Source organism: Oncorhynchus tshawytscha, linkage group LG03 (genome assembly GCF_018296145.1).
Source record: "Oncorhynchus tshawytscha isolate Ot180627B linkage group LG03, Otsh_v2.0, whole genome shotgun sequence".
Taxonomy (NCBI): domain Eukaryota; kingdom Metazoa; phylum Chordata; class Actinopteri; order Salmoniformes; family Salmonidae; genus Oncorhynchus; species Oncorhynchus tshawytscha.
In genome coordinates, this window is record NC_056431.1 from 69,946,207 (window position 1) to 69,960,928 (window position 14,722).

Below are 14,722 nucleotides of genomic sequence, written 5' to 3' on the forward strand. Positions count from 1 at the left end.
GTCCAAACACACCAAGATAGCCGTGAAGAGGGTACGACAACACCTTTTCCCCCTCAGGAGACTGAAAGGATTTGGCATGGGTCCCCAGATCCTCAAAACGTTCTACAGCTGCACCTTCGAGAGCGCTGTGACAGATTGCATCACCGCCTGCTATGGCAACTGCTTAGGATCCAACCTTAAGGCGCTACAAAGACTCCAGCCACCCTAGTCATAAACTATTCTTTCTGCTATTGCACGGCAAGTGGTACCGGAGCGCCAAGTCTATGTGCAAAAGGCTCATTAACAGCTTCCACCCGCAACCCATAAGACTGCTGAACAATTAATCAAATGGCCATCTGGACAAATCAAATGGTCACCTGGACTAATCAAATGCCCCCCCCCTCTTTGTTTTTGCACTTCTGCTACTCTCTGTTTATTATTACCCCTACCTACATGTACAAACTACCTCAACCCACCTGTACCCCGCACATTGACTTGCTAGCAGTACCCCCCCGTATATAGCCTCTTTATTGATATGTCATTTTAGTGTGTTCTTTTTTATTTTTTACTTTAGTTTATTCAGTAAATATTTTCTTAATATTACTTCTTAACTGCATTGTTGTTTAAGGGCTTGTAAGTCATAATTTCACAGTAAGATCTAGCTCGACCTCTTGTATTCGGTGAGTGCGACAAATACAATTAGATTAGATTTTATTTTATTAGATTTGATTCGATTTTTTAAAATTTAGATTTGATAAATGCATTTGATTTGATATAGAAACCTAGGGCTGTGTGTAATCAAACCATTTCCTTTGGATGATTTGTATTATTATCACTCTTTTTGAGAAAAGTAAAGGTCTGTGTTATAATATGGATGATTTGAGAGGTTATGAAAATACTATATGCACCTTATTGTGTCACCTGGACATGACCCAGGAACTGAAATGAATTCTAAAGCTGATATTTGAGGGTGTTGTTTCTGTTATTAGAATACTGTGTGTGTGTGTGTGTGTGTGTGTGTGTGTGTGATGAGGAAGACACACACAGAGAGGAGACAGGCAGAAACAAAAGGACTGTTTATTAGGTTGACGTGTGAAGCAGCCAGTCGCGCTGTCAGCCATGATCTGCATTAACAAATCAAACCAGCAATTTGTATGATTTCCTAGAGGACGACACAGTTAGAGGCCATAGCTAAGAACAAAGGTGTGTGTGTGTGCGTGTGCGTGTGTGTTTGTGATCTCTTTCTCAACAGGATTTCGAAGCACTTCAGTCATCACTTCTGTGGGACTCTGAGGTCTTTTGTTTAGTCCATCATTATCTTAACACCATTCTGCTCGATTCTAAAATGGAACCCTCTCCCCATACCTTCCTCTGGTAGATAGACACAGTACCTGACTCCTGATAAATCCAATGGTTTGGGACTGTCTTAAATGCACTAAAGTGGTAACATGCACAAATCCAGAGTAAGTCAAAAAAAAATTATTTGAATTGTGAGCAGCACGAGCTGTAACACACAGATTCCATTCTCAAAGTATCTAAATATTGAAATTACATAATTAGTGAAGTACTTAATGATAGCAAATCATGTGTCAGTAATCATAAACTCTGGCACGATAATACTATTAATAGTTTCAACAATAACAACCACCAAATCATCAGTTTCACAGAGCATTGACAGACCATTTTTCAGTCCATATGCCACTGCGCACAATGGTTTCCCATCACTGTATCTCCCAAACATAGCGTGTAGCTACCCCAACAACAGAATGTCCCTCTGGAAACTCCACTTTTGCACTCTGATGCATTTTGCGTTATAGTCCTCCGGGCTATGGCCAAAGCAGTCATGGTGTAAGAGTCTGTTCTCTGAGAGTACATCAGCTGGTGATATGGCCTGCCAGGGTTCATCATGTTTCACACAGATACAGTTGAAGTCGGAGGTTTACAAACACTTAGGTTCCAGTCATTAAAACTTGTTTTTCAACCACTCCACACATTTCTTGTTAACAAACTATAGTTTTGGCAAGTCGGTTTGGACATCAACTTTGTGCATGACACAAGTAATTGTTCCAACAATTGTTTACATACAGATTATTTCACTTATAATTCACTGTATCACAATTCCAGTTGGTCAGAAGATTACATACACTAAGTTGACTGTGCCTTTAAGGTCAACAAAGTCAAGGTATTGGAGTGGCCATCACAAAGCCCTGACCTCAATCCTATAGAAGATTTGTGGGCAGAACTGAAAAAGCGTGTGCGAGCAAGGAGGCCTACAAACCTGACTCAGTTTAACCAGCTCTATCTGGAGGAATGGGCCAAAATTCACCAAACGTATTGTGGGAAGCTTGTGGAAGGCTACCTGAAACATTTGACCCAAGTTAAACAATTTAAAGACAATGCTACCAAATACTAATTGAGTGTGTAAACTTCTGACCCACTGGGAATGTGATGAAAGAAATTAAAGCTGAAATAAATAATTCTCTCTACTATTATTCTGACATTTCACATTCTTAAAATAAAGTGGTGATCCTAACTGAACTAAGACAGGGAATTTTTACTAGGATTAAATGTCAGGAATTGTGAAAAACTGAGTTGAAATGTATTTGGCTAAGGTGTATGTAAACTACCAACTTCAACTGTAGGTGAAGATCTGGTGGAGTATGTTATGTTTATGGCCTGGCTAGGAGACAGGGGGAAGGTGTAGTTAAGCACAGTCATTACACATGTACATTACACATGTATCTCATAGGATACACGGCCTGCTCTGCTTTTAATTATGCATGTTGTGCTGTTGGGTTTTATGACGTCGGCACCATACATTTATAGATGTAATTAGTGGTGAGAGTGGGAAGACGGTGTGTGTAATTAGAGAGGTGATGAGTGATTGAATACGAGCGTATGCATATGCATATGTGTTGTTGTTGCTTGTAATGAGTGTTGAGAGTTTGGCTGAAACCGAAAAAGCAGTTAATTGTTTCTGGGTCTGAACACATGAGGGAGAAGACAGTGTTCTATAGGATTCTGGGAAATGTCATCTACCCTCGATGGATTAGCAGAACTAACTCCTTCTGGGAGCCTTGAGGAGCCGAGTGTTCTCTTGGTTCTAGACACACAGAATTTGGGAACAGGGTTCCTAATGAGTCTTAGTTTGAGGATTGAGCTACTGGATGAGGAGTTCAGGTGAGTCTTGGTCCAGACTGATACGTGGTATATTTAGAGGATTGACAAAGCAATTTGACAAAGAGTCAAGAAGAATGAAGGATCTCATGACTAACTTCTCAGTCAGGTCTAGAAACACATGTAGAACCATGAAATGGTACATTCCTCCAGGTGGTGTATGAGGTGAGTTACTATGTAAAGCGCTTGGAGTAGTTCAGTTGGTAGAAATGCCCTATATAAGTCCAATCCATTATTATTATTGTTTCAGACATCTCCTGCCCTCCCTTCCCTAGGAACAACATTCTAAAAGGCAGATAGTCGTTGGGGCGCTGGAGTCCTCATCACAAACAGGCATGACGGTTCTAGATTCGTCCATGGGTCTAGCCTATACTCTCAGGTTCTAGAGTTCTATTGGGCACTAAGGGTTCCACTACTTGCAAATGAAGGCCAGGGGAAGTTAAATCATCGTAATTTAATCATCATGCAGGGACAAAAACACTGGCTCGGTCCATGGGTAGGGCCTGGACTTATAGGTTCTACAAAGGTGCAGGTTCTTCTAATTTACATGTTCTAGGATTCCACTCTTCACAGCTGTCGACTCGCAGGTGCAGAAACGTTCTCAAGGAGACAGTTCTAGAGTTTTAAAAAGTATTTTTCCCAGCTCAGCTGCACTCCTCACAGTTGCAGGCGAGGATGTAGCGGTAGGTTGCTGTGATGCGGCTCCCTCCGGCGCAGCGGAGTCTCACAGCCTTCAGCTTGGAGGTGTGGGGCTTGCAGCAGAAACAGGTACTCTTGAAGGGCTGCTTCAACACCGAGCTGAAGGAGATGAGAGGGTCGGAGCGGGACGTGTGGCTGCAGTGGCCCTCGCACCGAGCTAGCAACACCATCTGGAGAGGAAGAAGGGAGGAGAGGAGGAGGGAGGGGCAGAGGGAGAGGAGCAGAGGAGAGAGAGAGAGAGGAGAGGGAGAGAGGAGGGAGAAGAGGAGAGGAGAGAGAGGAGAGGGGAGGGAGGAGGAGAGGAGAAGAGGGAGAGATGGAGGAGAGGGAGATGGAGAGAGAGGGAGGGAGAGGAGAGAGGAGAGGAGAGGAGAGGGAGAGGGAGAGGGAGGAGAGAGAGAGAGGAGAGAGAGAGAGAGAGAGGGAGAGGAGAGGAGAAAAAACATACATGAGCACTTCAAGGGAGTTTAGAAAACAACAAAGTTATGTTAACCTGTTCAAAGAGCTGTAGTCTATATACTGTAGTCTATATAAGAGCTGTGGTCTATATAGTCACTGTCCCAGTCAGGCTTTGTATTCTCTAGTCCACATTCTCTAGTCCCCCTATCCACATCGATGGGACAGTAGTGGAGAGGGTAGTAAGTTTTAAGTTACTCGGCGTACACAATACAGACAAACTGAATTGGTCCACCCACACAGACGGCATCGTGAAGAAGGCGCAGCAGCGCCTCTTCAACCTCAGGAGGCTGAAGAAATTCGGCTTGTCACCAAAAACACTCACAAACTTCTACAGATGCACAATCGAGAGCATCCTGTCGGGCTGTATCACCGCCTGGTACGGCAATTGGTCCGCCCACAACCGTAAGGCTCTCCAGAGGGTAGTGAGGTCTGCACAACGCATCACCGGGGGCAAACTACCTGCCCTCCAGGACACCTACACCACCCGATGCTACAGGAAGGCCATAAAGATCAACAAGGACAACAACCACCCGAGCCACTGCCTGTTCACCCCGCTATCATCCAGAAGGCGAGGTCAGTACAGGTGAATCAAAGCTGGGACCGAGAGACTGAAAAACAGCTTCTATCTCAAGGCCACCAGACTGTTAAACAGCCACCACTAACATTGAGTGGCTGCTGCCAACACACTGACTCAACTCCAGCCACTTTAATAATGGGAATTGATGGATATTGATGTAAAATATATCACTAGCCAGTTTAAACAATGCTACGTAATATAATGTTTACATACCCTACATTATTCATCTCATATGTATATACTGTACTCTATCATCTACTGCATCTTTATGTAATACATGTATCACTAGCCACTTTAAACTATGCCACTTTGTCTACATCCCCTACATTACTCATCTCATATGTATATACTGTACTCTATACCGTCTACTGCATCTTGCCTATGCCGTTCTGTACCATCACTCATTCATATATCTTTATGTACATATTCTTTATCCCCTTACACTTGTGTGTATAAGGTAGTTTTGGAATTGTTAGGTTAGATTACTCGTTGGTTATTACTGCATTGTCGGAACTAGAAGCACAAGCATTTCGCTACACTCGCATTAACATCTGCTAACCATGTGTATGTGACAAATACATTTAATTTGATTCGATTTAGTGTAATCTAGAGCCTGCAGTCTGACTTAATCTGTCTCCTGGCATGTGCAGTAATAGGAGTTTGGCTAGTCTGTCTCATTGTTGACATTGAAAGCTCTGAGTTAGTCACACACACACACACACACACACACACACACACACACACACACACTCACATGTAAATCACATGAGTAACCTCCCCTGAGACCTGAAGACTTGTGTTAGCTCCGTTAGAGTTTGCAGCATAACAACGGTGACACACCCGGTATCATCGCCCTAATTAGTGATGTTGGTTGTTCTAATGGCTCAGGCTCCATACTGTGTGTCTGTCAGAGGGACACAACATGGATGACCTGTGTCACTGTGTTCCTAGCTACATAACATGGAAGACCTGTTTCACTGTGTTCCTAGCTACACAACATGGATGACCTGTTTCACTGTGTTCCTAGCTACACAACATGGATGACCTGTTTCACTGTGTTCCTAGCTACACAACATGGATGACCTGTTTCACTGTGTTCCTAGCTACGGAACATGGATGACCTGTTTCACTGTGTTCCTAGCTACACAACATGGATGACCTGTGTCACTGTGTTCCTAGCTATAGAACATGGATGACCTGTTTCACTGTGTTCCTAGCTACATAACATGGATGACCTGTTTCACTGTGTTCCTAGCTACACAACATGGATGACCTGTTTCACTGTGTTCCTAGCTACAGAACATGGATGACCTGTTTCACTGTGTTCCTAGCTACATAACATGGAAGACCTGTTTCACTGTGTTCCTAGCTACACAACATGGATGACCTGTTTCACTCTGTTCCTAGCTACAGAACATGGATGACCTGTTTCACTGTGTTCCTAGCTACACAACATGGATGACCTGTGTCACTGTGTTCCTAGCTACACATCATGGATGACCTGTTTCACTGTGTTCCTAGCTACAGAACATGGATGACCTGTTTCACTGTGTTCCTAGCTACACAACATGGATGACCTGTTTCACTGTGTTCCTAGCTACAGAACATGGATGACCTGTTTCACTGTGTTCCTAGCTACACAAACATGGATGACCTGTTTCACTGTGTTCCTAGCTACACAACATGGATGACCTGTTTCACTGTGTTCCTAGCTACACATCATGGATGACCTGTTTCACTGTGTTCCTAGCTACAGAACATGGATGACCTGTTTCACTGTGTTCCTAGCTACACAAACATGGATGACCTGTTTCACTGTGTTCCTAGCTACAGAACATAGATGACCTGTTTCACTGTGTTCCTAGCTACACATAATGGATGACCTGTTTCACTGTGTTCCTAGCTATAGAACATGGATGACCTGTTTCACTGTGTTCCTAGCTACACAACATGGATGACCTGTTTCACTGTGTTCCTAGCTATAGAACATGGATGACTATTTCACTGTGTTCCTAGCTACACAAACATGGATGACCTGTTTCACTGTGTTCCTAGCTACAAAACATAGATGACCTGTTTCACTGTGTTCCTAGCTACACATAATGGATGACCTGTTTCACTGTGTTCCTAGCTATAGAACATGGATGACTATTTCACTATGTTCCTAGCGGATCCACATCTAGAGGTGATGGTCTGCCTGCAATGTGACCACTGCGCGCGCACACACACACACACACACACACACACACACACACACACACACTGTAAGTGGACTCCTGTGTCATGTCCCCTGTCAACAGCCTCGTGTCGCCACCGATGTGAGCCTCTCTAACAATAGCTAGGGCCAGGGGATATAAACTAAAGTTAAATAAGCAATAAAAAAATACAGTAAACATTTGACTCACAGAAGTTCCAAAAGAATAAAGACATTTCAAATGTCACATTATATATATATATATATATACAGGATTGTAACGATGTGCAAATAGTTAAAGTACAAAAGGGAAAATAAATAAACATAAATATGGGTTGTATATACAATGGTGTTTGTTCTTCACTGGTTGCCCTTTGTTTGTGGCAACAGGTCACAAATCTTGCTGCTGTGATGACACACTGTGGTATTTCCCCAAGTAGATATGGAAGTTTATCAAAATTGGATTTGTTTGTGGATCTGTGTAATCTGAGGATAATATGTGTCTCTAATATGGTCATACATTTGGCAGGAGGTTAGGAAGTGAAGCTCAGTTTCCACCTCATTTTGTGGGCAGTGTGCACATAGCCTGTCTTCTCTTGAGAGCCATGTCTGCCTACGGCAGCCTCTCTCAATAGCAAGGCTATTCTCACGGAGTCTGTACATAGTCAAAGAGTTCCTTTAGTTTGGGTCAGTCACAGTGGTCAGGTATTCTGCTACTGTGTACTCTCTGTTTAGGGTCAGTCAAAGTGGACAGGTATTCTGCCACTGGGTACTCTCTGTTTAGGGTCAGTCACAGTGGTCAGATATTCTGCCACTGGGTACTCTCTGTTTAGGGTCAGTCACAGTGGTCAGGTATTCTGCCACTGGGTACTCTCTGTTTAGGGCCAAATAGCATTCTAGTTTGCGTAGTTTTTTGTTGTCACTTCTTTCCAATTTGTCAAGTAATTATCTTGTGATTTGGTTGGGTCTAATTGTGTTGCTGTCCTGGGGCTCTGTGGGGTGTGTTTGTGTTTGTGTTTGTGAACAGAGCAGGTGGTGTAGGTGATGGCTTTGTTATGGAAGGTTTGGGAATTGTTTCCTTTTAGGTGGTTGTAGAATTTAACGTCTCTTTTCTGGATTTTGATCATTAGTGGGTATCAGCCTAATTCTGCTCTGCATTATTTGGTGTTTTACGTTGTACACGGAGGATATTTTTGCAGAATTCTGCATGCAGTCTCAATTTGGTGTTTTATTCCATTTTGTGAATTATTGGTTGGTGAGCGGACCCCAGACCTCACAACCATAAAAGGCAATGGGTTCTATAACTGATTCAAGTATTTTATAGCCAGATCCTAATTCGTATGTTGAATTTGATGTTTTTTTCCCTTCTTGCCTTGTCTCTCAGATTGTTCACAGCTTTGTGGAAGTTACCTGTGGCGCTGATGTTAAGGCCAAGGTATCTACAGTTCAGACCAAGGTATGTGCTCTCTGACTCTCTCTGACTCTCTCAATTCAATTCAATTCAAGGGGCTTTATTGGCATGGGAAACATTTGTTAACATTGCCAAAGCCAATGTAATAGATCTCTCTCTCTCTCTAACTCTTTCTCTCACTGACTCCCTTCCTGACCCTCTCTGTCTCTCTCTCTGACTCTCTTTGACTCTCTTTGACACTCTCTCTGTCTCTCTCTCTCTCTGACTCTCTCTCTCTGACTCTCTCCCTCTCTGACTCTCTCCCTCTCTGACTCTCTCCCTCTCTGACTCTCTCCCTCTCTGACTCTCTCCCTCTCTGACTCTCTCTCTCTGACTCTCTCTCTCTCTGACTCTCTCTCTCTCTGACTCTCTCTCCTCTGGCCCTCTCTCTGACTCTCTCTCTCTGACTCTCTCTCTCTGACTCTCTCTCTCTCTGACTCTCTCTCTCTGACTCTCTCTCTCTGACTCTCTCTCTCTGACTCTCTGACTCTCTCTCTGACTCTCTCCCTCTCTGACTCTCTCTCTCTGACTCTCTCTCTCTGACTCTCTCTCTCTCTGGCCCTCTCTCTGACTCTCTCTCTCTGACTCTCTCTTTCCAACTCTCTCTCTGACTCTCTCTCTCTCTGACTCTCTCTCTCTGACTCTCTCTCTCTGACTCTCTCTCTCTGACTCTCTCTCTCTGACTCTCTCTCTCTGACTCTCTCTCTCTCTGGCCCTCTCTCTGACTCTCTCTCTGACTCTCTCTTTCCAACTCTCTCTCTGACTCTCTCTCTCTCTGACTCTCTCTCTCTCTCTCTCTGACTCTCTCTCTCTCTCTCTCTGACTCTCTCTCTGACTCTCTCTCTCTCTGACCTCTCTCTCTGACTCTCTCCCTGACTCTGACTCTCTCTCTGACCCTCTCTCTGACTCTCTCTCTCTGACTCTCTCTCTGACTCTCTCTCTGACTCTCTCTCTCCAACCCTCTCTCTGACTCCCTCTCTGACTCTCTCTCTCTGACTCTCTGACTCTCTCTGGCCTCTCTCTTTCCAACTCTCTCTCTGACTCTCTCTCTGACTCTCTCTCTGACTCTCTCTCTCTGACTCTCTCTCTCTGGCCCTCTCTCGGACTCTCTCTCTACCTTTGGCTAAAGCCTGTCTCGGGCCAGGGAATATGACACACACACTTGTTGGCGATGACTGCAAGGAAGTTGGCAGCCACTTTAGGAACATGTGTCTTCCTTAAGAAGACTAGAAGATGAGCTATCAGCTAGGAAGTGTTTTAGTATTTTCACAGAGAGAGGTTGGGAGCTGAGGGCTTTGTGTCAGTGTGTGTTGGGGGGGGAAGAGAAGAGGGGAGATAAGGAGAGGGAAAGAGAGGAGAAGGGTCTGGAGATTGGGAACCGCATGGCAGGATGACAACAGCTGGGCACTCACCTACCCACTTACAGACACACAAACACCTACATACACAGTTGCAAGCACTTGAATGCGCACACACAACTACGGCCCTGCATGTATGAAATGGACTCATGGTGGGAGAGAGAGGGAAGAATAGAAAGACGGAATGACAGCCCCCCTCCATTAACTGTCCCCTGTGAGGGATCACTTACACTCATTTAAACTCGTTTACATCAGGAACTGTCACTCACGACTACACATCTCCAGTGTCACTCATCACTACAGATCCCCAGTGCTGTCCTGTCTACATGTCGTATATTACACCTCAGGGAGGGAGAAACTAACTCTCCTCATTTTTTAAAACTAGGTAAGTCAGTCAAGAACAAATTCTTATTTACAATGACGGCCTACCCCGGACGACGCTGGGCCAATTGTGCGCCGACCTATGGGACACCCAATCACAGCTGGATGTGATTCAGCCTGGATTTGAACCAGGGACTGTAGTGACACCTCTTGCACTGAGGTGCAGTGCCTTACACCAGGGTTACTAGGGTTACTCAGCACCTGTTCGCCACAATCGTTTCCAGTCTCTCCACTCTTCTTCTTTCTCTCTTTCTACTAGACCTCTCTCTCTCACCTCTCTTTCTGTCTCTCTCTTTCTCCACTCTCTTCCCTCTCTCCATCTCTATCTCTACCCCTCTATTTATCTCTGCCTTCCCCATCTCTCTCACTCTCTCTCTCTGTCTGGTCTAGGTGAGTCACACTGCTGTTGAGTGAGGTGTTGGATGTGGGCCACACTGCAGACATTTGCTGCTCTCTCTATGGGGGCTTGTTTAATTTTGGGCTGGGTTGAGGAACTCACAGAGACCGTGAGAGACAGAGAGCGAGACAGAGGGAGAAACGGAGAGAGAGAGACAGAGAGAGACAGAGAGAGGGAGAAACGGAGACAGAGAGAGTGAAAGAGAGAGACAGTGAAAGAGAGGGACATACAGACAGAGAAACATAGAGTGAAAAATACCTACTCACTAGACTCATTAGAGAGAGTTCCCTGTCTGTAGTCCCAGGGGTCTGCTTTGGACGTTTGGGGCAGATCTCTTCTGATATTTATCATGTAAAACTCCTGCTCCTTTGTCAGCTGGACTGGCCCTGTTATCTTAAACAGCTTCTTAGCAGGAAGACTAGGGGTGGAAGACTGGGTTGGCTTACAGTGTATGTGTGTGTGCGCGTGCACGTGTGTGTGAGTGTGTGTGTGTGTGTGTCTGTGTGTTTGCATACGTGTTTGTTTTGATTTACAGGAAGTTCTGACCTTCTTTATCATTAGGTATCTGCTAGTGTATCATTGTCTGCATGTGAAAGAGCGTGTGTGTACATTCTAGTGTGTGTGTGTGTGTGTGTGTGTGTGTGTGTGTGTGTGCACATTCAGCTGACTTACATTGGAGTGGCACTTGTAGATGGAGTGTGTGATGGTCTCCACGAAGTGATGCCTCATACAGCGGTCTGGGTCTGTGTCTCCATGGTGTGTGCTGTGTCCGCTCTCCGTCTTACTGCTGCTGGCCTGCGCTACCACCACTAGGGGGCAGAAGACCAGCAACAGCAGCAGCCCTGAGGGGGGAGAAAGGGGGGCTGGGGGCCGCATACTGGTGCCAGGGAGGGCTGACTGGGAAGTGGGATGGGTGTAGGGAATAGGGGGTAAAGTCAAAGTGGCATGGAGGAATTTCAGAGGGAGACACAGAGAGGGTGAGAGAGGGACACCCTCTTTCTTTCTCCCCGTCCACTCCTTTTTATGCCTCTCTATTTGTCTGTTTGCATCTCTTCTCACTGGGAGTGACTTTTCTCTCTCTGTTTCGGTTTCTTTCTTGTTCTCTTTACTGACGTGATGGAGTGAGGCTTTCCCTGCCTCTCTCTCTGTATTGGCAGTGTAAACCCCATTGTGCTGTCATCACTCCATTTTTTTTAGGAAACCTGTTGCACTTAATATGTCTGAGTAGCCTACAGTTACTTAAAATTATTTTGTAGTCATTACTCAAACCGATAGAGTCACTGTGACCCTGTAGAACACGTGTCAAACTCACTCCACGTTGGGCCCGAGTGTCTGCTGGTTTTTGCTCCTCCCTTGTACCTGATTGATGAATTAAGATCACTAATTAGAAAGGAACTCCCCACACCTGGTTGTCTAGGGCTTAATTGAAAGGAACAACTACTCATTCCATGCAGACACTAAGCCCCCCATGGAATGAGTTCAACAGCCTTGCTGTAGGGGTCCAGATTTGAGTTGTATCAGATTGAACATTTTGAGAAACGCCCTAGCTAAGTTAAGCCTCCAATATAATTTCCCAGTGTGACTTGTCTTTTCGAGTGAATTGTAGGGTTACCCCCGATGACTGTATTTGTTAGTGACAGAGACATGGTTGTTGAATTCATTCATTTTCAGTTCCTTTTCAATGTTGTCATTAAACTCTTTATGACAATACATTTACATAGCTTATAAGGCATTATTTTGAGGCCTATCATCACCCTAATATGAAACTTATGGTTTACAAGCCAAATCAGGCCTACAAGTAGGGTTGCATAATTCTGCTAACTTTCCACAAATGTTCAGGAATCAGCCAACCAGGATTTCTGAAATACCTGGGACATTTACCAGACTTTTCAACCCCACCTGCAAGTCACATTATACTGGCTGGCAAAGTGAGGTGCCATTCCTATTGGAATTCTGAGCTTTGCTATCAAACAGTTAGCATTGTTATTCACCCGCAACCTGCATTCATAATGACTGCCAGGGTTAGGAACTGTTTGAGGAGACGACCTAAGCCATTTAAACTGGAACAACCATTTCAGTAACGGGTGCAAAAAAGTTAGTTTACAAAAATGTATGTTATTTATCTTTGTGTAGCATAAGATGAATCAATCATTCAATGTACATGCAAAAACACAGATATTAAACAATTCCCCGAAAATATACCTGCAGTAGAGCATGCTGGGTAAAACATTTCCTTTCCATTTCCATGTTATCATAACTTTAAAAAATAGAGTTGATGTGAGCTTGAGTCAGATCCACATAAACATTTTAAGTAATAATTACTTTTCATCAACTTTGAGTTCCACTTACTAGAAGTATTTGAGTTGAAAATGCGGTAGGGTTTACAGTGGGTGTTGGTGTGGAGCTCCTAGCCTTGGCCAAGGGTACTGCTGCGGGGGAGGTAAGCTCTTCTGTTGGGCCTCTTCTTGGACCTCTCCATCTCTCCTGTCTATTGGTCTGGATCTGGAAAGAGAGGGAGAGAAAGACGGGGCGAGAGGTGGGTCATCTCTATTTTCTGAAGCCCCTTTTCTCAAACTAAGATATTAAGGTGAAAAGTACTGTGTGGTTTATATTATTCCCCTCTAATCAGGGAATGATTCCGACCTGGGACACTAGGTGAGTAGAATCCCTGGACAATCAGTGGTATGAATGAATACATTTACAGAAGAGCTCCTTTGTGTTTTTCTCTGGCTCCTCATGGACTACACACAAGGGATACATCGTTTCCAAACGTTTGTGATTTATACTGTTATAGTAGCTATTGAAGTCATAGCAGGAAATGGTAGGATCTCAATTGATTCCACAGCTATTTGTGTTTTCAAATCCGTTCTAGTCCTTTCTAGTCCTTTCTAGTCCTTTCTAATCCTTTCTAATACTTTCTAGTCCTTTCTAGTCCTTTCTAGTCCTTTCTAGTCATTTCGAGTCCTTTCTAGTCCTTTCTAATCCTTTCTAGTCCTTTCTAGTCCTTTCTAGTCCTTTCTAGTCCTTTCTAGTCCTTTCTAGTCCTTTCTAATCCTTTCTAATACTTTCTAGTCCTTTCTAGTCCTTTCTAGTCCTTTCTAGTCCTTTCTAGTTCTTTCTAGTCCTTTCTAATCATTTCTAGTCCTTTCTAGTCCTTTCTAGTCCTTTCTAGTTCTTTCTAGTCATTTCTAGTCCTTTCTAATCCTTTCTAATAATTTCTAGTCCTTTCTAGTCCTTTCTAGTCCTTTCTCGTCCTTTCTAGTCATGTACATGTAGGTAGAGTTATTAAAGTGACTGTATAGATGGTAACAACAGAGAGTAGCAGCGGTGTAAAGGGGGGAACAATGTAAATAGTCTGGGTAGCCATTTGATTAGATGTTCAGCAGTCTTATGGCTTGTGGGTAGAAGCTGTTTGGGAGCCTCCTGGAACTAAATTTGGTGCTCCGGCACCGCCTGCCATGCGATAGCAGAGAGATCAGGGTGGCTGGAGTCTTGACAATTCTTTGGGCCTTCCTCTGACATGAGGATGATGATGATGATGACAATGATAACAATGACTACAATGATAACTATGGCAAATATGATAACTATGGAAACGATGACAACGATAAAACCAGTTGCTATGCCAGCCAGGTATGTGTGATATTGAAAGGAGCTGTGGGATAAACACACCTGTGAAGGCTGGGAGTCTGAGAGGTAGAGGTTCTCCTCAGTAAGAATAGACTGGGATGTCTGCTGTGCTGTCTAAACCCTGTAGCAGCAGGTTACCGGCCAGCTAAACATCTCAGACAGTATTTATTTTAACAGGCCAACTGATACTTCTATTCCTAACAGGAGGAATTACGAAGAAAAACACTAGGATGGAGGGAGGGATGGAGGGAAGGAGGAATGGAAGGAAGGAGGGAGGGGTGGGGGTTGTTTTAAATGAATATTTTATTCTTGTAACGTTCGTTGTTGGAAGGATGTTCGGACCAAGATGCAGCGTGGGGTAGGTTAATCATTTTTATTTATGATAACTGCAACAAAACAAGAAAGAGTAACAAACGAAACA

The 14,722-nt window shown here is 44.1% G+C and overlaps 1 protein-coding gene across 1 annotated transcript; it reads right to left on the reverse strand.

Moving 5' to 3' along the window:
- Positions 1 to 2,548: 2,548 nt before the first annotated feature.
- On the reverse strand, positions 2,549 to 13,488 carry LOC112242729 (norrin). Its single transcript, XM_024410594.2, has 4 exons — positions 13,315 to 13,488; positions 13,021 to 13,173; positions 11,344 to 11,568; positions 2,549 to 4,025 (listed from the first exon to the last, which is right to left on the reverse strand). Exons 3-4 carry the CDS (start codon positions 11,545 to 11,547, stop codon positions 3,801 to 3,803), a joined length of 429 nt encoding a protein of 142 aa, XP_024266362.1. The 5' UTR covers positions 11,548 to 11,568; positions 13,021 to 13,173; positions 13,315 to 13,488; the 3' UTR covers positions 2,549 to 3,800.
- Positions 13,489 to 14,722: the final 1,234 nt, after the last annotated feature.

Bases quoted from the DNA above. Each gene is read 5' to 3' on its own strand.
- LOC112242729 (XM_024410594.2), bottom strand. From the start codon at position 11,547: ATGCGGCCCCCAGCCCCCCTTTCTCCCCCCTCAGGGCTGCTGCTGTTG. The intron at 4,026-11,343 runs GTAAGTCAGCTG...CTTCCTCTCCAG, and splicing joins TCTACAAGTGCCACTCCAAT to ATGGTGTTGCTAGCTCGGTG.